We start from the raw sequence: 24,579 nt of genomic DNA, 5'->3' as shown, positions 1-24,579 counted from the left end.
GATCTGAAGGCATCCCTCTTTGCAACCCGGGACTCCTTCAAATAGGGAAGGAGCGGGTTGCGGGAGCAAACGGCATGTGAAGATGGTGAATGCTCCCGTAGTCAAGCTCCGAAAATTAAATTTTTGGGCCATTCGTCATAAAGGTAACGCAGGAGATATCACAGATATCTCTTGCTTACCTTTCTCACCCAGAATGGCCCGCTGTCCCCATACACTAGTATGGGGACAGGAATTCAAGTTCCGAAAACACAATATTTCTGTTAATTTTCACCTGTTTTTGGAAAAATTAAGTGATGATGAATAGACATCCAGGTATTGTTTAGTGATGAGGCAAATTTTTTTGTCAATGGTGACGTAAACAAACTGACCAGTACCTGTGATTCTAAGACAAAACCTCACTGTATGGATGCCTGTAGAGGTGTAGCCTCAGCAAAACAGTTGGTATGGTGTGGTTTGTGGGGTACCCGTATTGTGGGACCATTCTTCATTGCAGCAGCACGTCACGAGAGGTTGTTAGATGAAGAGATTTTGCCCTCATTGTTATCAGATGATGGGTCATATTTTAATTTCTTCCAGCAAGACGGTGCCCCACATCATTGTAGACTCATTGTCAGGAAATATCTTGATGTGCAGTTTCCACAGAGGTGGATTGGCCGTAGAGGTCCAGTCCAGTGGCCGCCAAGATCACCAACTTTAACTCCGTTGGATTTCTTTCTGTGGGGTTACCTGAAGGAATGTGTTTATGCTGCGAAGATATCGTTATCTGCAACAACAAATTGTTGATGCTTGTGCTCAGATTCAGCCAGACATGTTAGTCAAGGTTCATCAGGAATGGGAAAAGAAAATAGCCTTAACACTGCAACATGGTGGACACCACTTCGAACATTTCCTATAACCTCTGTGTAAAAACTTGAGAATGAATAAAGATAAGTTAAAACAAAGAACACCATTGTTTTTCTGATAAAATTCTGCATCTGTTGAATCCAAGATGGCCACCATAATGGTGACAAACATCTTCCCCCACTCCCATAACTTATGTGTAGACACTGGATTAATATTTATTTTTTATAAGGGTGTTACCACATTTATGGACCACCCTGTATATTGAATTAAACACATGCACTGCTTCTAAATGAATGAGGGGATGAGAAATGCAAAAGTGCGTTAAGACCCTTAGACGCCATCATTGTCACCCAATTCCTTCAGCGCTAGCTGTCAGGGGAGAACACTCCCACATGCATTGAAATTATATGAGTGAGTTTATATGTGGATGCCTTTGCTTTAATAACACTGTAGCACAGTGGATAGCATTGCTGGAGTAATGGGTATGATCCCAACTTGGGCCATGTCTGTGAGTTTCTGTGTTTTCCCTGCACTTCAGTGGATTTTCACCAGGTGTTCTGGTTTCCTTTCACACTCCAAAGAGTTGGTGGCAGGTTAATTGGCCTCTGACCAAATTAACCCCAGTGTGCATGTAATGTAGGGAGAATAGATTGTAAGATCCACTGGGGCAGTAACTGATGTGAATGATTACTTATCCTCTAACGCACTCTAACGTACAGGTGTCACACAAATAACTGAATAACATTTTAATATTAGTCCTTTATAAGAGGAACAAAGTGAATGTTGTAACAGAATATAAAATTACATTTGTTCTATAGTTATGTTTTGAGGGAGACTCAGATGTGAAAGCACATTTTAATTTAAGATAATAAACCTACACCGGCCAGTGGAATAAAGTTGCAGCTGTCAAACAAGTGGTAAAAAATGTCATCTAGACATGTCACTTAAGGCTGCGATTTGGATGTGATTTTAAGATTTAAATGGCTGCAAATTCCAGTGCGTTATCTTTTTCTCCTTCTGCTTTTCTGCAGTAGAGAGAGTGTTATTATTATATGATTGAATGTTGTTATATTATGAACACAGATATTTCCAGGTTTAAAAAAGTTTTTTTTATTACAGCGTTTAAAAATATAAAGAGATATATACATACTAATAAATATATATATATATATATATATATATATATACACATACATATATATATCTATATCTATATATATCTATATCTATTGGAGCCGGCACTCCACAATTTAAACATGTATACTCACCCAGGTGCCATCCGAGGTGTGGTGACCTTACGTGCAGGGAAGGGAAACAGCGGCACTCACGGGACTTTCAATTAAAAAAATTAAAAAAAAGACTCGTAACATCAGTTGAACTAGTTACACTGCTGTGTTACAAGTCTTTTTTTGATTGAAAGTCCCGTGAGTGCATGGTTTCTCTTCCCTAAATATATATACACACACACACACTAAAGTGCCAACAGTCATGGGATAGCAGTATATAAAGGTAATAGTAGATGGCATCACCGAACTATGACATGACATTTTGGAAGTTTCTCAGATCCAGCGATCGCTCTGAGCGGCGGTGGTGGCGGCAGCAGCAGCGTAGTAGCAGTAATAAAGTCAGTAAGCACACCGGGACCAGTCTAGTGCTGACCATTTAGCTGGAGAAGTAACTCCCCCAGCAGCCGTCCCCATCCTGGCTACGCCCCTGGTGATGTGTTGAGGGGAGGGCATCTATCACTGCAGATGCTCCTTCTGCCCTAATCCACCTCCAATGCTCTGGCTGGAACATAACAGTAAGAGCCCCAGCTCACAGAACTTCAACTGAAGCCGGGGTCATTATCAGTTGCAACATGCTTTCTTCCCGGGCTGGAGCTTCACAGAGTCTGCCGGAAATGGGGGGGCAGTTCTGCCAAACGTAAACAGTCTACAAGAGAAAGGTTTATCTTGGTCACTGCCACAAAGTGGTTTGCAGCCGCATTAAGTTACTGGTCCAAATCCAAATGGATTACAGAAGTATATTTCCCCCTGCTTCCCAACCCAGCACACCCCTGCCAGTCACTTAACTGGCAGCCAAGGATTGGCTGCACAAAAGCATGTCCCTGAGTTTCCACCCATTTTTGAAAAGGGAGTTCCCGGACCCCGAAATTGGGTAAAATACACGCTATAGAACGTATTTGCAATCACTGCAGAACTGCATCAGTAATTTGACATCTCATGAGTCAGTTTGTAGTAGGAGTGAGCGGGTTCGGATTTCTGAAATCCGAACCCCCCCGATCCGAGTCCGATCCGAGTCAGGCTCGACTTTTCCCGCCTGACTCGGATCTGAAATCGAGGCAAAACGTCATCATCCCGCCTTCCGAGTCTCGCAGGTTTTGGATCCTATATAAGGTACCCGCGTCGGCGCCATTTTCTCACTCGGCTGTGGACAGTGAAGAGGGAGGGTGGGAGTTAGGGCTGTGTAGTGTAGTGTAGTGTAGTGCTGCTGTTGTCCACTACTTCAAAGTCCATAGGGGCTGGCTGTGTTGTGCTGTGCTGCTGTTGTTAATAGGGGCTGTGTCCACTACTTCAAAGTCCATAGGGGCTGGCTGGACTGTGTTGTGCAGTCAGTTCTCCATAGGGGCTGTGTCCACTCCAAAGTCCTGTGCAGTGTCCCAGTCCTAAAGGGGTGCTGTAGTGTTGTCCAGGGGGTGCACTGTCCATCAGGGGTGCTCCCCCCAAGTGCTAAAAAAAAAAATATTTTATGTGTTTGTGAATTGAGTGCACAGTAGCCGCACGTGCATCAACAAAGTAGTGCCAAGCGTGCGCCTGTGTCATAAGTAAAGGGCCGGCTGGCTTGACCGTTAAAGGGTGCTGTAACCCCCAAAGTACACTCCAGTCCAAACCAAAAAAAAAATTATTTTCTGTGTTTGTGAATTGTGTGCGCTGTGGCTGCACGTGCATCAACAAAGGAGCAGCGCCTGTGTCCCATAAGTAAAGAGCCGGCTGGCTCATTTCTTAAAGGGTGGTGTAACCCGCAAAGTGCACTACTCTCCAGCAAAAATAAAAAAATATTTTCTGTGTTTGTGTGCGCTTTAGCCGCACGTATATATCAATATAACTTAAATGGAGGACCAAACTTTCTCCGATAAAAATAAAATAGGGAAAGATCAAGAACCACTTCCTCCTAGTGCTGTTGCTGCTGCTGGGAGTTGTTCATCATCCCAGAGAGGAAGTAGGAACATCACTACTTTTACTAAACAATTGACCCTCCAACAGTCCCTAGCGATGAGGATGAAGTACGACAGCAGTCATCCTGAAGCAAAACGTATAACTGAGGCCTTGACTGCTATGTTGGTGTTAGACGTGCGTCCGGTATCCGCCATTAGTGCAGTGGGATTTAGACAATTGATGGAGGTAGTGTGTCCCCGGTTCCAAATCCCGTCTAGATTCCACCTGCATCCTCAAAGCAGCAGCGACAAGCGTGCGTCTGTCTAAGGATGGTGTAACCCTCAAAGTGCGCTCCACAAACAATAAAAATATTCTTCTTTTTTCTGTCTTTGTGAAATGTGTGGGCTGTAGCCGCACCTGCATCCTTAAAGCAGCAGCGACAAGCGTGCGTCTGTCTGTTAAAGGGTGGTGACACCCTCAAAGTGTGCTCCACAAACAATAAAAATATTCTTCTTTTTTCTGTCTTTGTGAATTGTGTGGGCTGTAGCCGCACTTGCATCCTCAAAGCAGCAGCGACAAGCGTGCGTCTGTCTGTTAAAGGATTGCATCGGTGACAGCATCCAAGTAGGCATGTCAGACAGTCCGTACCTGTACTGGCAGGAAAAAGAAGCAATTTGGAGGTCCCTGTACAAACTGGCTCTATTTTACCTGAATTGCCCCCCCTCCAGTGTGTACTCCGAAAGAGTGTTTAGTGCAGCCGGGAACCTTGTCAGCGAAAGGCGTAGGAGGTTGCTTCCACAAAATGTGGAGAAGATGATGTTCATAAAATGAATTATCAACTCTTACAGGGAGACCAGCCTCCAGAACGTACAGAGGGACCTGTGGTTGTGGATTCCAGCGGGGACGAATTAATACTCTGTGAGGATGAGGATGTACACAACACTGAAGAGGGTGAGGAATCGGTGGATGAGGAGGATGAGGACGACATCTTGCCTCCGTAGAGCCAGTTTGTGCAGGGACAGATTAATTGCCAGCTTGTTTTGTGGGGGCCCAAACGAACCAATCATTTTAGCCACAGTCGTGTGGCAGACCCTGGCGCTGAAATGTTTGGTTTGTTAAAGTGTGCATGTCTTGTTTATACAACATAAGGGTGGGTGGGAGGGCCCAAGGACAATTCCATCTTGCACCTCTTTTTTTTCTTTGCATTATGTTTGGGGCCTAGTTTTTCAAACTGCCATCCTGTCTGCCACTGCAGTGCCACTCCTAGATGGACCACGTGTTTGTGCCGCCCACTCCTATCTCTTAGCATAGTCATCCAGCTACCTCGGTGCAACCTTTTGGACATAAAAACACTATTGTGAGGTGTGAGGTGTTCAGAATAGACTGGAAATGAGTGGAAATTAAGGTTATTGAGGTTAATAATAGCATAGGAGCAGAAAAACCCACAAATTCTGTGATTTTAGCTGTTTTTATGCTTTTTTTCAAAAAAATACAGATCCAAAACACAAAACCCAGAACCCAAAACACGGAAGGGTGGTTTTGGCAAAACCAATCCAGATCCAAAACACGAAGAAAGATCCAGATCCAAAACAAAAACACAAAACACGAAAAGTGGCCGGTGCACACCCCTAGTTTGTAGATAGGCTAGGCTATTCATCTCTTGGCTACTTAAATTATCGGAGTTAAAACGGGACGTGATCGTGGATGCCCGGCGGATGGGACATTCCATTTCCGCAGTTGTGCGGACATTCAACATTCCTCAATCTACGGTGTCATGTGTATACCAGAAATATCTCATAGAAAACATTAACACCATGGACAGCACAGTGGCTGACCACAGGTGCTTAATGATAGTGGCCAGCTGCATCTGGCTACTATTGTTGGTGGTAACAGACAAGCGACACTGGCTCAAATCACATTCAATGCAGGAGGTACCAGACGCATATCCAGCAGGCCAGTGCAGCGTTCTTTAGCTTCCATGCGATATGGAAGCAGAAGACCCACCAGAGTGCCCCTGTTGACACTACGACACCTGGGCTCGTGATGTCTAATTGGACCCTGGAGAACCGGCACATGTGGCATGGTCTGATTAGCCGCAGTTCCAGTTGTTTCGGACTGATTATGGGGTTCGGGTGTGGTGCAGACCCCTTGAGGCCATGGACCCTAGTTGTCAACAAGGCACCATGCAGGCTGGCGGTGGTTCCATAATGGAGTGGGGTGTGTTCGTGTGACATGTGTTGGGTCCACTGATCCACCTAAACACGTCATTGACCAGTAACTGCTATGTAACATTGCTTGATAACCATTTGCAGCTCTTCATGCACTTCAAGCACCCACACAATGATAATATATTCCAGCAGAATAATACACTGTGTCATCGGTCCCAAGTTGTCCAGAATTGGTTCAGGGAGCATTCTGAAACGTTTGGACGAATAGTGTGGCCAACATGTTCGCCCAACATGAGTCCAATCAAGCATTTATGGGTCATCGTGGAGAGGTCCATTCGCACCCAAGGTGCTGCACCTACAAATACGAGGGAGCTGTGGTAAGCTATCCAGAAGGCATGGGTTAATATCACTCCAGAGATCTTCTGTTCACTTGTGGAATTAATGCCACGTCTAGTTGCTGCACTTCGCCGAAATAGAAGGGGCTCTACACAATACTAGGCACACAGTCCATGACTTCTGGCACTTTCGTGTAGGCTTGTTTTATTTTTGCTTTTATTTAAAAGCAGAATAAATGGCCTAGAGAAGAATTTTTTAAATATCCTTTTCATAATGGTAATATATGCCCATGTCCACGAATCTAGTATATTCTAATTAAACTTTATGGGCCCACAGCAGAGCACTAGGTTTTGATAATTTACATTAAGCTTCCAACGACAAAGTGCGAGTCAATAGGGATATGGGTCCAAAAAGGTGGACTATACCTGAAACTATGCTAGCACTAGTAACTACATGTGACTGGGCCCTATACAAAACTTTACAGATTACAATACCCATCAGATCGTCTGCTCCTTCCCCAGTTCCTACCAGAGAGGGCAGTGTAATAACTGTATGATCAGTGATTCGGCATATTAGTCTAAATCATATAATCAGTCGTTTTTCCCTCGCTTTCCAAAACCTATAACTGTCTATATAAACTCACTATGGAGCCATATTAACTCAGTACTTTGAGGAACATTTTTCCTTCTGGGACAAAACTCTATCACAAGTTACACCCCTTGCTTCAAGTAATTTGGGAGACAGTTAACTCCTGCTAAAAGGAAATACAAATTTAGGTCTCTTGTCAACACCAGTAACCTTCCCACAGACTGATCTGAAGAGGTTTTCATGTGTTCAGCCTAAAGCTTTGAAAAGGGATGCCTGGTACAAAGATTAATGTAACAACTCCTGCTACTAGCTCCAAACAGGTTGCTTCCTTCCTGTTCCTGCTAATGGACCCCAGAGACACATTAGTCATAGCTATGCCAATATCATTATTCAAGAGATAAAAAGATGCCAGCTGCATGTGCCTTCATTAAATAACGAAGGCAGCGGAAGATTGACTATGTATACTTTTTCTAGCAGTGTTGCTGTTGTGTTTTTGACTAATTACTGTAACTCACGCTTATCACTTATGGTGGCGTACCTGACAATTCAGCCCCCTACTCCCTCACATTTCCTATTACCATGGGCATACACCCTTCATACACACATTAGAAGACTTCAGCTCTCATAAAAACAATCCTAGTTTAAAAGAAAACAGACTGTACCCAGATAATTTAGTGTAAAGGATGAGTGAATAGAAGTATTTAAAAAACAACAGTGCTATGAGGTCTTCATAAATAGCTTTAATGCTGGGCATACACTATACAATTATCGGTCAGATATCTGTCCAATCTGGCTGGTTGGAATGAAAACCTGGTAATGTACGGGAGCAAATGACAATCGACCATATGGTCTTAAACACCGGAAAACGGACAAAAACAAGTTTTCAAATTGGTTAAATTCATTTGATTTAACCAGTTTGTCTGAACAACCATTTTTGTCTTGTTTTCCAGTGTTTGTGAGCAAATAGTTGATTGTCCTTTGCTCCCATACATTACCAGGTTTTCATTCTAACCAGCCAGACTGGACATATATCTAGAGTTTCCGCTAGGCTGTTTCAGCGGGGCGCCGCGTCCTGCCCTATTTCTGGAGGGCAGAAAGCACCCTGACCTCCAGCGCAGCGCCCCGCTGAAACAGCCTGAGGGTTCTGTCCTCCACCCGCGGGCCGCTGTGTCCCGCTGGTGGGGAAAATGGCAGAGCAGCAGTCACTGACTGTAAATTGATGCAGGGCGCATGCGCCTGGCATCATTCACAGTGACCGCGGCGCTTGGGGGCTGCCCGGCATGTCCGTAAGTGCCGGGCACACCCTCAAGAGTGGCAAAAAGGGGACATGTCAAAGACACGCCCCCTTTTCATTGACCACGCCTGCTTTTCGGGGGCACGCAGAAGTGCTCTTGCTCTAGGTCCGGCGCCCTGCCTATCGCCGGACCTAGAGTGAACACTAGATATCTGACAGATAATTGTAGAGTGTATGCCCAGCATAAGTAGTTCCTGAAAACTGAACCAACCCTCAAATCACACACACGCACACACAAACACACACACACACATATACCTAAAAGGGTACATAGACTAGCAGACTGTGAAACGACTGCACAATTACGACATTGTAATCGTGGAGTCATTTCACAATCTGTGCTGTGCCTACAATGAATGATCAGTCGTTCAGTGTAGGCACCCTCCCTCATCCCCGATGATAGATGTAAAAAAAAACGACCAGCGGGACTGCGCATCACTGGTCGTTTTTGACATTATGCTGCCCGATTAACAAGCGATTGAACGATAATGATGTCGTAGTGGATACCCGTCTTAAGTCTGCAAAGGGCATGACAGTTTTAACAATATTTTTTTCTTTTAAAACAAGCCAAATGTATTTTATATGCAATGTCCCTTTAACTACCATCTCTTTTACGCAATAATGCCAACATTTTTACAAGGATTAAGAAAATTCCAAGTACAGATAATACTGGTCAGGTTTTTCTCCTTTGCTGAAATAACGACACCCCCTCCCCCACTGAAGGAGGGTGGAGGGGTAGTAAGGGGTGTTTTAAGGTAATATTAACAATTAATTACGGTTTTCTTCACAAAGTCATTCAGACAAATAATTATGTACATTTTTATATAGGCTATAGCATTTTACTTATGGAACAGAGGTTTACATTTTTGGTACAGTAAAAACTTAAAAAATAAATAAATAAACTCAGAGCTAGACATGGGATGCAATGTGAGGAAAGGCGGCAAGACAGCAATGTTAATCAATTTGCATTCACCTCCTGACACTAGCAGCCTACACATAGCTAATTATCATTGTTTTCCTTCATCAATGCTCCGCATCCTCCACAACCACAGTGAGGGGCTTTGTGTACATAAAGTCTCAAAATTGCCATCGGTATCAAGAAACTCATTAATGTTTCATTTACAGTGACACACGCAAAAACAAACCTAATGGAAGACTTAGTAAATGTATACTGTAAAAGGACCTCTACACATATATGAATACTAAAGAGCCGTGCAGCATTATTACAAGGCTTCCCTCTATGGGCCGTATTCCATTAGTTCCGCCTGGGCGAAAAAGTTCCGCCTGCCGGACTTTTTTGCCGCCTTCGCCTGTTTTGGAGGTGAAAACTTTTCGTGCGTGCTCCAGATTTACTACGTATTCAATTAGCAAACAGGCGAAAACGGGACCCGGCGAATCTGAAACAGGTGAAAAGTGCACGATGAATTGGGGGAATCACTCTGTACCCCAGAAGAAGATGGGCTGACTTCGGAAATCATTATGTAGTTTAGTAATAGCCTTAATTGAACTAGTTAGGGTAATTAAGTGGTGGTAATTGCATGCTAGTAGCGTCTTGGTAAAAGTGGTGAAGAATGGCATTAAGCAGTATTTTCTTTGGAGAAAATAAGTAGTTCCATCAAATTTGGGGTGCTTGTAAACGGTTACTAGCATATATTTATGTCTCTAATGGTGCATACACACGATCAGATTTTTTCTTCAGATATGGACGATAACGATTTAAAAATCGTTCAGTCGTTCATATCTGATGAAAAATCGTTCATATCTGACATGCCTGAACGATGGACGATCAACGATGCGCGTTCCCGTTTGTCAGATAACGATATCTGACATCTGATGGGTTTGCAGTCAGACTTGGACGATTCCATTCATTTTAATGCAGTTAAAAATCGTTCAATCGTTCAAAACTTTGGTCAAATCGTCCAAATCGTTCAAATCTTTTAATCGTTCAGTCGTTCATCTGACAAATCTGACAAGTCTGACAAATCTGACCGTGTGTACGCTCCATAAAGGGAAGTTTTAGAAAAAGTGAAATGCCTTCATCATACTGGCACCTGCAATCCCCAAAACACTTGGCCACTTCTAAGAGCACCCTTAGAAGCTTATTTTGCTAGTTTTTGAAGTTGTCCCCCCACTTTTTTCATTTTCATCCCAAATTTCTAAGGCGTTTTTTGGGGTGTTCCTGGAATTTTTTTATACTTTTGATGAATTGTCCTTTGGGGGGGTGTACCAAGGGTTGTCAGTGTTTTCCCAACATCTGCAGCCCAAAATATAGATTTTATACTTTTTTTCTCCTGCTGTTCTGTTGAGAAAAAGTTTTGCCTATTTCAGTGCATTGACTTGTCGCATAGGCGAAAACGGAATGGAATTGAATACGGAGAAAAATTTTCATGCAAAATTTTCACCAAAAAAGGGTGAAAACGGCTGTTTGCTTCTAATTGAATACGGCCCTATTTTTTTTGTTTGTTTGTTTCGGTCACTGTACACTGGGTGGGGACATAGTGATTATCAGAGTTTCATGTGCTGGTTATATAGGCCCTTATTCTGCAGTCGGGAATCTGCGCAGGCGCCTGACCCGTACTGTGCACGTGCAGTACGGGTCCTGCGTGAATGCACGCAGATCGGCAGCAGACTGTCAGTGATTGACAGTCTGCTGCCATTTGGGGGCCCGGACAGCCTCAGTTTCTCAAAACTGAAGCATATGGCCACCGTTGGGGAAAAGGCCAGGATCTCTGTCGGCTAACAGAGATTTCCAGGCCTCTTTCTCTCATCTGCGGCGGCCGGCTTGCGTGACCCCATTGGTCACTTAGCCGGATGATGTTCCCACAGATTATCCGATGCCAAGTTGGATACAATTCTTTTCAATACTGAATCAGGCCCATGGTGCTTTACAGAGAAAATTTGGTCATTTACATCGTCCCTGTCCCAGTGGAGCTACCGAGCTTTCCCCTGCCATCACACAGACACACACACATACATACATACATTACGGCTGGGATAGACAGACTTTTGAACCTGGTGATACACTATGAAGGCTGAAAATAATTTACTATCTACCAAGCAGGAACATTTGCACAAGATGTAGGCGTGCGGCCAAAAAAGGGGGCATGGTCTTGCAGCAAGCGGTGTGGGGACTGTCCCACCAAAATGGTTGGGAGGTATGCTTTCTAGGGCTCTGAGACAATGAAATGTAAAACTAATATAAAATATCAGGTTAGTTCTGCAATCAATCAGTAAACCAATTCCCATAGTATGAGAAATAAAGATGCTGCCTTAAAAGTCTTTGTCATGCTACCAATCAGTCTGAGTTGTACAGCGGTCTGACTTCAGCATATTCTAGTATGTGTTTTAATTGGTAAGAATTCAAAAACATCTAAGAGCAGAAAATAATAAATAATATTACAAATCCACAGCAGATATAAAGGCTCCTTTACTGCCATAGATTTGGTTAGATTTGTATTAGTATGGAATGTCTGTACTACTATGTAAAAATGTTGGCACTTTATTAAAATATTAATCCGTATATATAGACAAATGAAAGGTACCCCTATCATACAGGGCCGATGATAGGGTTTTTGGCGCACCCCTGCAAACTATAAATTTGAACCCTCCTACCCTCCGCCAGGGACGGGCAGCTGCCAGCCTTGTCTCCCTCTCTCTCTAGCACTGTCCGGCGGGTCTTAATCCTGGCATTGCGGTCAGCAGCTGAGATAGATCCACCATTGCTCCTCTTCTCGGGCACAGGAGACCACAGAGAAAGAGCTGTGCAGCGTAACATCACATACATCGCGCGTGTAAACTGACGGTCTACATGATATTGCTGGCAGTGGCGCTTATAATAACTTAACAAGGAAGAGGAACAAACTAGCTCCTCCCACTCAGGGGCAGGCATTCAAAACAGTTCCTGCCCGGGCGGCCGGGGACATATATTACATTTAAATTCAGGCGGATTGGGTGGCCCGGAGTTCCGACAACCCATTACTCAGATCACTGATCTACCGCAATTTACATGTAATTTATGTCCGCAGCCCACCGGTCCGCCTCTGGACCACCACTTAGTTTCGTCCCGCTGGACTCACCCATGACACTGCTGCGCTGACTGCCTGATACAGGCGCAGCAGTGCAGCTGTAAAGGCGCTCAGAAAGCAAGCAGGGGAGAGGGCCCGGCACCCCCTGCAGCGCTTACCCCGCAAACTGCATTACGCCGGTCCTGCTATCATATTAATTTTGATAAGCCAAGTGTAGGCAGGTTACAGTGATGAAAGGAAGGCTTTGATTGGTTACAATGGGTCACGATAAATCAAAATTAATTTAAGACCCCCCAATTAAATCTGCCCTCACACCCCCACCTACAAGTTAATACAAATAAATTTCTAGTACCAAGCTGAAAGTTTGCAGTATTTTGTGCAGAGCTGGAAAATGTTGTGACTCTGCCACACAAGAGGAAAGAAGATTAAAGCAGAGGATTACCTCACAAACAGGCAATTGTTACCCCACAGAGTAAACTGCTGCCATCTTTAATTAAAAGGTCACAATGCTGAAAAGCTGTGAACCAATTAGCATGCAGATCAGGTAAGCACAATGATCATGCTGCTAGTTAACACTGTATTGATGCGATTCCAGTTACTTCAGCATGTAGTAGATTTATTGGACTCTCTAAATGCTCTTTTCAGGCCCTGACCTAGCAAGCAGATATTTAACACATTGCAGACTCTGAAAAGGAAAATCTATATCCTAAAGCGTATTGCTTTATTGTACTATAACTGTGCAGTGAGAAATGGACCGGGAGTTACGAAGGCATTAATTATAAAAAGCCTATAGAGGCATAAAGAATCTTCAAAAAAAAAAAACATATTGGTATAAACCATTCTGATTGAGAATCTGGCTAAGCAGACAGGACAAATATGGTAACTGAATAAGTGATTTTTGTAGTTTATTTCCTATATATTCATCCATTGACCAACAGCAACCCAATCATCCACCCCCCGGGTCGACAGCGGTCCAGCCATTTATCCTTCGGGCCGACAGCGGTCCAGCCATTCATTCCCCCGGGCCGACAGCGGCCCACCCATTCATCCCCTGGCTGACAGCGGCCCACCCATTCATCCCCTGGCTGACAGCGGCCCACCCATTCATCCCCTGGCTGACAGCGGCCCACCCATTCATCCCCTGGCTGACAGCGGCCCACCCATTCATCCCCTGGCTGACAGCGGCCCACCCATTCATCCCCTGGCTGACAGCGGCCCACCCATTCATCCCCTGGCTGACAGCGGCCCACCCATTCATCCCCTGGCTGACAGCGGCCCACCCATTCATCCCCTGGCTGACAGCGGCCCACCCATTCTTCCCCTGGCTGACAGCGGCCCACCCATTCTTCCCCTGGCTGACAGCGGCCCACCCATTCTTCCCCTGGCTGACAGCGGCCCACCCATTCTTCCCCTGGCTGACAGCGGCCCAACCATTCAACCCCCAAACCGACTGCGGCTCACCCATTCATTCCCCAGACCTACTGCGGCTCATGCATTCATCCGTAGGCCCACAGACTGTTTTTGTTGCTATTACTCACAGAAGAATCTGACCTGCAAGTAGAACTATGCACCATTTTATATTCATTCTCTACCATTATATTATTTGTCAGTATGTAAAAAATGCCATCATTTCACACACACGTCAGATAAAAAACCACGGAAAGGATTATAAAATAAAAAAAATAAAAAAAAAAAGTCCAAAATCAAGATAAAGAATGCCAGCACCTGGCTGTGCAACACACCTTATAAAATGTGAAAATCTACAAAAATAGTTTTTTTTGTTTTTTTTGGGGTAATATAATATTTATTCATATGAGCCACATACTGTAGATATAGAAGAGATTTAATAATCTGAATAACACAAACGCATAATTGTATCTACAGACAAAATAGTTGACATCTTAAGAGGAGAATAATAAGTCTGCCCAATCAGGTGGCGGAACCCTTGGCATATTATTTTAAATTCCATTTTCTTTCTTTAATCTTCAATTTTTTTTTTCCATCAATAAATTTTTATTGAGTATAAATACAAAATATTTATGGGGTACAGAAAAAAGAAAAAAGGGGGAAACATACATAAAGTAAATTAAAGGGAGGTGACAGTACATTTAGAAACATTAGACAAAAACCAGAAAAGAAACCACAACTACCAGAATAGATAATTAAATGTGTTGGTCCCCCTCTGGAGATTGGATACCAGTGGAGAAGATTGAAGACTTCTTCCCAGAAGGGGCGTACTAAAGGGCAATCCCAGAAGACATGAAAAATAGAGCCTTTAGAATGACAGAGACGGCAACAGAACTTTGAGACTCTAGGCCAGATTTTGTGTAATCTAGAGGGTGTCAAATATAAATCTATTTAAAAGTTTTACATACATTTCAATGTGATTAGTACATTTAGATATAGAGAAGGTAGAGAGATAAATAGTCTCCCATTGTGAGAAGGTGAAGGTACATTGAATATCTGCCTCCCACCGGAGCTGAGCAGGGGACTTAACTGTCGGGGCTATGGGAGACAGTAAGGAATACCAAAAAGATATAGCCCCACTAGAGGAGGGGTTATTAAATTTACTCAGAATTAGGTGTGGTGGAGTCTGGAATACGGTAGGGCCGGTGTTCATCAAAGCATACCAATGTGTAAGTTGGTGATAATAAAACCAGGCTGGGGGTCCCAATGGATACTTAATGCAGAGGTCTGAATACGATAGTATAGAGGAAGGGGGAAAAAAAAAAGTCTGCTAAGGACACAATACCCAAAGTCATCCAGTAGGACATATTAAGACTAGGTAAAACCCTGCTCAGCGCCTGAAGGGAAACATTTCTGGTAGGCAGGGCAAAGTCAAAATGGGCCAGGAGATTGTAATACCAAACTTTTAAAGTATCCAAGATTGTTTTAGGGAACAAGGGGAATTGTGGTCGCAATCTATGGGGTATCCATAATAGGTCAGGAAGGGGAAATTGCCGGAGGAGAGCATGTTCCAGATCTACCCAGGGTTTAACTGAAGGGGGGAGAAACCAGTCACATATTTGAGAGAGAAGGGCCGCTTCATGATATCAGGTCAGGTCAGGGAGATTAAGGCCTCCCTGAGGTTTAGGACGAACCATACGACTATAAGCCATTCTATTAGCTTTACCCTTCCATACATAGGAAATCATCAAGCGGCGCATCTGTTGCAATAAATTTACCTGGGATAGCATACGGAATAGCACGGAATAGATACATCAATTTTGGTAATAGCATCATTTTGAACGCCGCTATACGGCCCAACCAGGAGATCTCGTGGCTCATCCAAGCAGTAGCTAGAGAGGACAATTGCATCAAAAGGGGAGCATAATTTTCAGTAAAGATGTCATTAATAGAGGATGGTATATTAATTCCCAGATAAGATAGGGAAGACTTCTTCCAAATAAAAGGGAAACTACTCTTTAATGAACGTAGAGAGAAAGGCGGGATATTAATAGGTAAGGCTTCAGTTTTTGTAACATTCAGTTTATAGTAGGATGCTGCACTATAGTACAAAAATAGTTTTAATCACTTAAACCACAGAAGCAAAGAAAATTAAAACCCACAGTGATTTGAAGGAGGCCATGAGGAACATCACCCGCGGCTGTGACCAATCTAAGCAGGAGCAACTTTCCTGCAGGCCCCTTGGCAGCGATTCTATTGGAGTGAGTCCATCTATATAGCTTTGGTAAACAAATTATGGATACAAAGTCAAACTAGCGCTAGGGATAAAATAAAACAAATTCAGTCAAGATCAGATAGAACTAATTACTCAAGACGTGTATAAATAAAGAAAAAATATATATTTTTGCATTTACAGCAACAATTTTAATGTATCCTTACAATCTTTAATCCACCAATCTATACTTCCCACATCTTACTTGTAGTGCACCCTTTTAGAATGAGGCCATAACCCCTGGTAGGCAACCATTACAAGGAGAGAACAGAGCACGGTGACCCAAAACTTAGAAGGCACGTTGCAGGCAGATGGCGGTCGGTTCGGAATTGAGCCAGTCATGGCATGAGACCCAAGTCATCATAAGAATTTGAAGTTCCCTCACAGGTTAGGGAGTGTGCTGGGATACAAGTAGTTCCCGAGAGGGGGTTGTTTACTCCATACTCATTTTCCTGAACCTCTCTGCAGCTTTGGAGATGGTTGTTCACCCTAAGTGAAGCAGAAGAGAACTATCCCACTGCTCCTTCAGTGTATACGGCCATCACATCCTCCACTCTCACTAAAGGCTTTACACCCGCATGGCTGTATCTTCTGACCTCACTGAACATCATCTCTTTGTGAACTAAGCCGCCTGCACAAATCGCTACCTCTCCTACCTTGGGCCTCTCCCCTCTTCTACTATCTCATGTGAACCAAAACAAAGCCTCCACCTTTCATTTATTGCTAGAATTCAAACTTTTTTTTAACCAAGGTGCAATCATATGCCAAATCCACTACTGCAAACCTCCTCCTACCTGTCCACACTTCAATGTGTCCTAAATAATGTGGCAAAACAAATTTAACTCTCTCTACTTAATCACTCTGCAAATCCCTAAAGAAAGGCCATCCATAATCCAATTCAAAATTATTTGAACTCCCCTACAAAGCCCTCAACAATACCACTTCATCAACCTACATTTCAAAATGATCTTATATCTATCGCTGACCTGCACTTCACCTCCTCTCTTATAACCACCTCTTACTGCCAACTACAAAACTTCTTCTGTGCTGATAGCAACCTATGGAGAGCCCTACCATGCCTGATCAGATTCTCCCGTCAGTTGTCAAATACTTTCTGAAAATGGCCATCTCTACTACAGATTATTCAAACTCCCAGACAGACCACCCAAACTGTATGCATACGTCATCCCAGCGGTCGGGATGCCAACGCTTACATTACCAGCGCCAGAATACCGACACCGGCATCCTGACCGCCAGGATGCTGAAGGTAAGTAACGGAGTTGGAGGGAGGGTTAGGTATAGGGTTAGACACTAAGGGGGGAGGGTTAGGTTTAGGGTGTGGTGAAGTGGAGGTTAGGTTCAGGCACTAGGGGGGAGGTTAGGGTTAGGCACCAGAGAGGGAGGGTTAGGGTAGGGAGAGGGGGGAGCATTAGTATACCGACCAACAAGTGTCGGTATGTTAACCCTGTTGGGATCCCGGCGTCGGGATTCTGACCGCAAGGATCCCGACTGTTGGTATTTCATACCGATTCCTACCCAAACTGGTGCTGATACAAGTGCAGTGTTACATAAATAAAAGCACACAACAAATATAAAAAACAAACAATCTAGAATTATTGGTTGCCTGTGTAATATCCATTTTATTGTCCGTACATTTCATTAAGTGTACAAAAATTCCAGCTAATTCTCACCACATCCTGACTATTTTCTCCTAAAGGTTTCAATAGACATTTTGCCTATTATTCTCCAATACAAATAATGTGTCGATTTACAGTATTTCACATTTAGTTGCTTGAATGTATTATCTTTTATTATTACATTGCAATCTGTTTTATTAGACCAAAACAAAGTCAGTTTGCCACATTACACTGTACTGGAGATCTAAAAAGGCTCTACTGTGGAATATTTTTACTATATATTTATTCTGGTTTAACACCTATTTCAAAAAAATCACAGCACCCTAGAGTATCTGAATTTATTACACGGCACCCTTAGGCCAACATTTTTTTATTGGGAAATTCAGAAAAAAATATTAACGTAAACTGTGCTTATAGGTCTTCCTTAGGTTCAGTTTTGTGGTGGTGGACAGGGTTATGCTTCTGATTGACCACATATTTTAAGATGATGGGCAGCCACCAGCACTGGTTTTGCCTATCACATTGACCATAAATAATTTTATGTGGTCCTGGACCATCAACACGTGTAACCCCTGCAAGTGCCTCGCGGAACCTAGTTTGGGAACCACTGCCCTACTGTATTAATTGTGATTAAAAACATGTTAGGCTATGACACTACCAAGAGCCTTTACGTGTCCCATTGAAGTAGACCCCTTGTGCAACCTCCAAGTACATTTTTGTATTAAAGCAGCCACTTAATACACCAGTGGTAGGCAACATGTTACACCCCAGCTGCTGTCGAACTACACTTCCCAGCATGTTGTGTCACAGCTTTAACATTCCTTAACAGCAAAGCTGTGGCACTGTATCCTGGGATGTAGAGTTCCACAGGATCTGAAGTGCCACAAGTGGCTTACCCCAGGAATACACCATCATTTACATGGAGGACAACAACAAAACGTTACAAGAACTGCGATAACTGAAGATAGATGAAGTACAGTTTTCAGTGGAGAAAACGTCTCAATGCCATTGCACTTGCAGAAAAGGTCAGTCTTACACAACGCTACAAACGTGATAGAGGAAGGAAACACAGTGACTGCAAAAGCAGATTGCAGTGAACAATTTCTAATTTAATCTCATTCATCATTTTCTGATATACCAGAACTGCTCTGACAGTCGAGGAAATGTAAGATGGCACAATCCACCCTTCCGTACAAAACACCAAATTAGTTTCCGGCTTTGGTGTCACTTTAACCAACCTGCAGATATGAACTATGATAAATATTGGGCAACAAAGTTGTTTGACAGCTATACCATAGCCCATTTTGCTACAATGTATTTATAGCACATTACTGTCCACACATACAGAAATTACACATGACACTTACCGAAGTTGTTTTGCATAGTTCTGCTCAATTTCTAATCTTTCTTTCACAAATTTTGCATACTTGTCCAGGAAGTCTAATCCCCATTGTGTGTGCTTCTCTAAATTATCAAATTGATCCTGTATAGGAAGGAGAAACAATAAATAAATAAGCCTTTCAGTAAATAACAATATTCGTATATGCATAATTGCAGCTCAACAGCACACTGACCACAAATAGTCTGTGTGCTTAATTGTTTTAAGTACATATAATGGCATATAGCTACAGCTTTAGGACTACATACCATGAGTAAAAGTATAGATTTGTATCGGTGTACCCCCCCCAATCCCAATCTCCTGGCAATTAATTCCTTGGACACTCCTGACATACCATGCCCCAAAGGTTACATCATGACAAAAGGAGCAACCGGTATACTTCACCCTGTTTATCAAACAGTGAATGTATTGGAAGGAAAAGCAGATCGTGGGACAGATAGATACACTAGAACTCTACTGAAAGCAAAACTTCACAACTAAAACTGCCCATCCACTAGGCGATTATACCTAGCGATGGAGCGATAACAACGGTCGTTATCGCTCCATCGCTTGGTAATTGCCCGCAAATCGGGCAGTAAAAGGTTAAAAACGACCAGAGATGCGCGCACCCGCTGGTCGTTTTTAACATCAATCAACGTCCGAACATGAGGGCCAACCTGACGACCGCTGTCAGGTTGCCATGTTCATGGATTTTACAGTCAAAGATCTCAAAGTTAGATACATCCCAAACTGGCTGCAATCTGTACATGGAATTATTATTTCCCACAAGCAATCCATTCTTTCCCATCCACACTATCTCACAATGGGTCCGATCCTGAGTCACACATTTCTGGAAACCCACACGGAGCTAGCGTTACACAGAGTGTACGCAGAAAGGTGCCATTGCGATTGATTCAGACGGTATCAGAAATGTAGCAGAGAAGTGACGGGAGTTCCTAGGAGGTGGCAACTACTGCACGCAAAAATGGGTAGTTCAGTGGGTGTGTTATGGCAGCGTGCGGGTGTGCCAATGCAAGTGACTGCGTTCACAGAAGCAAGCAAAGGAGGCCGTTGTCAGATGGAGACCCATAGGGGCTGGTGTAAGTTTTGCTGATGCACCAATCAGTATTATAGTGTGCAGGGATGCTAGAAGTGGACATCTGTCAGCAGAATGACTGTACACCGGGGAAGGAGGTTGTAGCAGCATTTACATAAACTCGCAGATGGGCGACCGCCAATAGACGCTGCTGCGTGTGACTCAGAATCGTGTCCAATGTGTTTGAGCACACAGTAATATACCATTTATTTACAGTGCTATGTCCACTTGTATGCCATCAAGGTTATCGGCTGCGACCTGCAGTCTCTCCTGTACCTATACCACTCCAGGGCCAGTAAGAGGGCAGGGAAGATCATCGCCGACCCTTCCCACCCCAGTCACCATCTCTTTCAGAGATTGCCATCTGGAAAAAGGTTTCGGTCTATCAAGAGCATAACCTAGCATCACATGAACAGTTTATTCCCCATTGCACTTGGGCTTAGCAACAAGCCCCCTGGCTCTCGCAGACTATGGGATTTACCCCTCTACTTCATTTTCATTCTTGCGTATATAAGTGCAATTTTTATATTTGTCATTTTTGTTTTTTAAAACTTTTTATTTATGTCTTGTTTATGCACCAACTAGTCAATTTCCTTGTATGTGTAAATATACTTGTCAAGAAAGAGAATTCTGATTCAAGGCTTTCAGGCAAATTCAGGCCTTAGAGAGAGAACCCGCATTTAAAAAACCTTCTCCTTTGCAACACAAAAAAGGTTGGGAAGACCTCATTGATTTATCTCTGCAGACTAACATAACCCAATGGGTTAAACCAGGGGGGGTGGGGAAACTTTTTTCTGCCGAGGGTCATTTTGATATAAATAGCATTATTTGCGGGCCCAGTGCAAGACACGCCCCCTCTGTGTGATGTCACATGGGGCGGGGCCACGATAGCCAGTGATTACAGCAATGCCTGGAGTATGCTGAGGATGCTCCAGGTAGCTGTAAGGGCAGCAGTGTGACCATCTGAAGAGTTCCAGCTGGCATTGCTGCATATATTCTGGCTGCAGGGTGCCATTCTAGGCAGATGAGGTTAGCAGAAAAAAGCTCAGAGGGCCAGACCAAATGATTCCGTGGGCCTTATATGGCCCCCAGGACTGAGGTTCCCCATCCCTGGGTTAAACAAACAAACAGATATGGATTGGGACAAGTAGAGTTTAAATAACTAAAAAAAAGTCAAGTACATTTATTAGTCACTGAATAGAAACAGTAGATAGACCCTAGGAACGTCAAGTCACTAGACCTTTAAAATTACAAAAGAAAATAATTAAGTTGCACCGGGAAAAGAAAACTAATCTGCATTTGAAATGGTCTGTTACTTAGTGTTCATGCTAGCACCCTGCACCTGTCACAACCGATGCAGTTCCTCTTTCCTGTCTGTGCTGGTGCATTTAGCACACTCAGCTGATGCAACAAACTGCTGAGATACAGACCAGAGTGTACTAGAAGCACCAGAGCAGACAGCAACACCCAAGGCAGGAAAGGGGAATTGCATGGGTTGTGACAGGTGCAGGGTGCTAGAAAGAACACTGTTACATTAATTGCACCTTTCCTGAAACAATGTATAATTCTGGTAATGGGAAATACGGAATGCTGCATTCTAAAATTTCAGATGCAGTATTAACATTTGAAAATGTAATAGCAATAACAAGTTCACTAAAAACAATTTCTTTTTTTTAATGCACCTGTAAAAAAATTTGAATAACCAAGAGGAGTACAGCACAGTTTAGGTTACACAGAGCCTTCCGATATTTATCTATAACAAACCATCTGAAATATAAGAGAACAATCACAATCTAACCCTCCAAAAAAAGTTAAGTTTAAATAAACAAAAGTACACATGTATTCTTATGAAGTGCGCCATTCACCTTCAAAGTATGTTTTAGCATTTTGTAGTTCGTTCAACGTTTAAGCCATGTGACCGGCCTGTGTTCCATAGACTAACAAAATGATAACACCAAAGATGTAATCGCTAGGCTTTAGCCCTATATACAGTAGCTGAATATAACCACTCTGAGGATCATCACAATTATTGCAAGGCTAATCAAGAACGCATATTTTTACTCCTAATGTGTATACTTGTACAGAACTCTGGTGATCGGACAATGATCAAATCAATTATAAATATGGGCAGAGGAGAGAATAATACATATCAGTCCTCTACAGATATAAACTTAGATTTTACATATTTAAATGTGGCACAAAACTGGCTTTTAAAAAAGATATGGATCTCTGACACCATTTAAACACGGTTTCTTTCTTTCCATTCGTGTCACTTTAGAGTGTGTCAGTACAATGGTGCACATATTGTGGGTTTGTCTTATTACCATTAGCAGAAATATTAACGTTTCCATAACAGTTCTCTTAGAGCTTCTTGATGACTGCTAGGGTCCATATTATGTTCTCAATTAATATTATTTGCCTACTACAGAATATCTGCATGGCACAAATTGGGATCACCTCTGGGTACAAATTGGGCCTACCTGCCGCCCTATCGGTCGATTGGTAAGCGCATACTCACTTACCAATCGTATGCCCGATGTGCCAGGCTTGACGTCACAACTAGACGGGCATTTAAATTTGCCCGCCCAGTTGAGCTGTCATTCATCGGCAGGTCCCTGCAGCAAATGTACTATCTGGTGGTCGTCCGTACACACCGACCGATATATCTTTCAGATGTATCGACCACTGCTGTGTCGATCCGATGTCTGAACAATGTTGTTCACAGACATAATCAGGTGAACACACACATACATACATACCGTACACACACACACACACAGAGATCAATGGAACGGCCACCATATCAGATTGCATCCAGCTTTAGCACCACACTTTTGGAAGGGAGATCAGAAGAATAGATCTCAGCACCACCTCATCTCCCCTCCTATCCCCACAGGAAAGTGTTAAATTCTGACTGAATGGTAAGTGCAGTATTTGGGCACGGTGGTCTATACTAATACTTGTTAAATAATGTGCATTAGATAATTAAGGGTCAGTAGTTTGCCATTAATGGTTGGAATTCACTGGTATATTCAGGTGGGCTGGGGAGCCTGAAGTGAAAAGTTTTGCAGTACATGTGAGATCTGCGGGCATGTGGTTGAATTTTGTAGCAAATTCAGATCTAAAACCATATTGGGGAACTTTGGAGTGGGGAGGACGTGAATTGATGACCTAAGGGCACATGGGACATTTTGGGACAAGTGATGTGGGATTGTAGAAGTAATTTTAGGTCATTATTTATTACTGAAATGCACATGCGGCCCATGAAGTGCAAAGCTGTCCATCACTGATCTAGGGAGTGGGAGTACTCTAGCAAGTCCTATTTTCTGTTTCATGTATAGCCACTCCCCACATAGGATGGCCTCAAGCTGCTGTCACATCTGGAAGAAATGTTTTATGGGGGAGATTCAATTAGCTGTAATGTTTGCAATAGCCTTCGCTATGGCAATTATGGTAATGATGACATTACTCACACCCCAATAAAGGTACGAGCAAAGATCACTATCTGCACACAAAAACATAACCAGCGAGGCTACTATGAAACTTTGCAGCTAATTGAGTCGTCCCTTGTGTGTGCCCTTAAAAAGAAGTAGATATCTGCTGTATCCTAAAGTCTATGGCAACTGCCCTTTGCTGGCACACACTTAATAGCCAAAACACCTAACGCACATGAATGAAATGATACTAAGAACCACGCAAGACGAAATGGAAGTAAAATGCTATAGCCTGTATCGCACAACATCTTGAAGTATAAAAGAAGAATTTTCCCTATCAGATACATGCACACTTACGTACACATTCTACAGTATAAATGTGTTTTCATAACAAATACTACTAACGGTAATCACAGTAATCCCAACATATTAAAACATAGGAACGGTCATATACATCTGTGAAAATTACACATTTTGTTTATATTGGACTTTAGTGGTCCCTTGAGAGGTCATTAAACTTTGTGCACAATATATAATATAGCAGGATGGGTTGACGTATAATTTGCCCCCCATCGTGGCCTGATCTCACCCTGGACTCGCACATTTTTGTTTGCAGCCCACAGCTGCACTTACTCACACCTAATAGGATCGAGCCCCTAGCGTCTTTTGTGAATTTTTTCATGCAAATCTTTTACACTGCACATTGCAACATTTATGCACTTTTTTGAACTTCTAAAAATACAGACTCCATGTTAATATTGGGAATGTGTGTCTATAGTTAGCATACTCCCTATGAGGATTCATGATGTACCCTAGATATTGCATACCACACTGAGGGGGAGAGGAAACAAAACAAAGTGGGATTCAATTAGAAGCAGGAATGTGCCATGTGACACCACATACAGGCACTGTGCTTGGAATGCTCAGTAGCAGCTTACACAGCCTC

General features: G+C 43.1%; 1 protein-coding gene across 2 annotated transcripts in view; it reads right to left on the bottom strand.

The window, feature by feature from the left end:
* The window catches only part of FNBP1L (formin binding protein 1 like), a 165,525-nt gene that overhangs the window by 52,063 nt on the left and 88,883 nt on the right, over nt 1-24,579 (bottom strand). For both annotated transcript variants that reach the window (XM_088458460.1, XM_088458461.1), the window contains exon 2: nt 19,093-19,208. In XM_088458460.1, coding sequence (XP_088314586.1) covers nt 19,093-19,208 — 116 coding nt within the window. The remainder of the gene's footprint in view (nt 1-19,092; nt 19,209-24,579) is intronic.

This window comes from Taudactylus pleione, unplaced genomic scaffold (assembly GCF_031769625.1).
Source record: "Taudactylus pleione unplaced genomic scaffold, aTauple2 ptg000835l, whole genome shotgun sequence".
Lineage (NCBI taxonomy): Eukaryota > Metazoa > Chordata > Amphibia > Anura > Myobatrachidae > Taudactylus > Taudactylus pleione.
The sequence above is the reverse complement of the archived record's forward strand: the minus strand, read 5'-3'. Positions and strand labels throughout refer to the sequence as shown.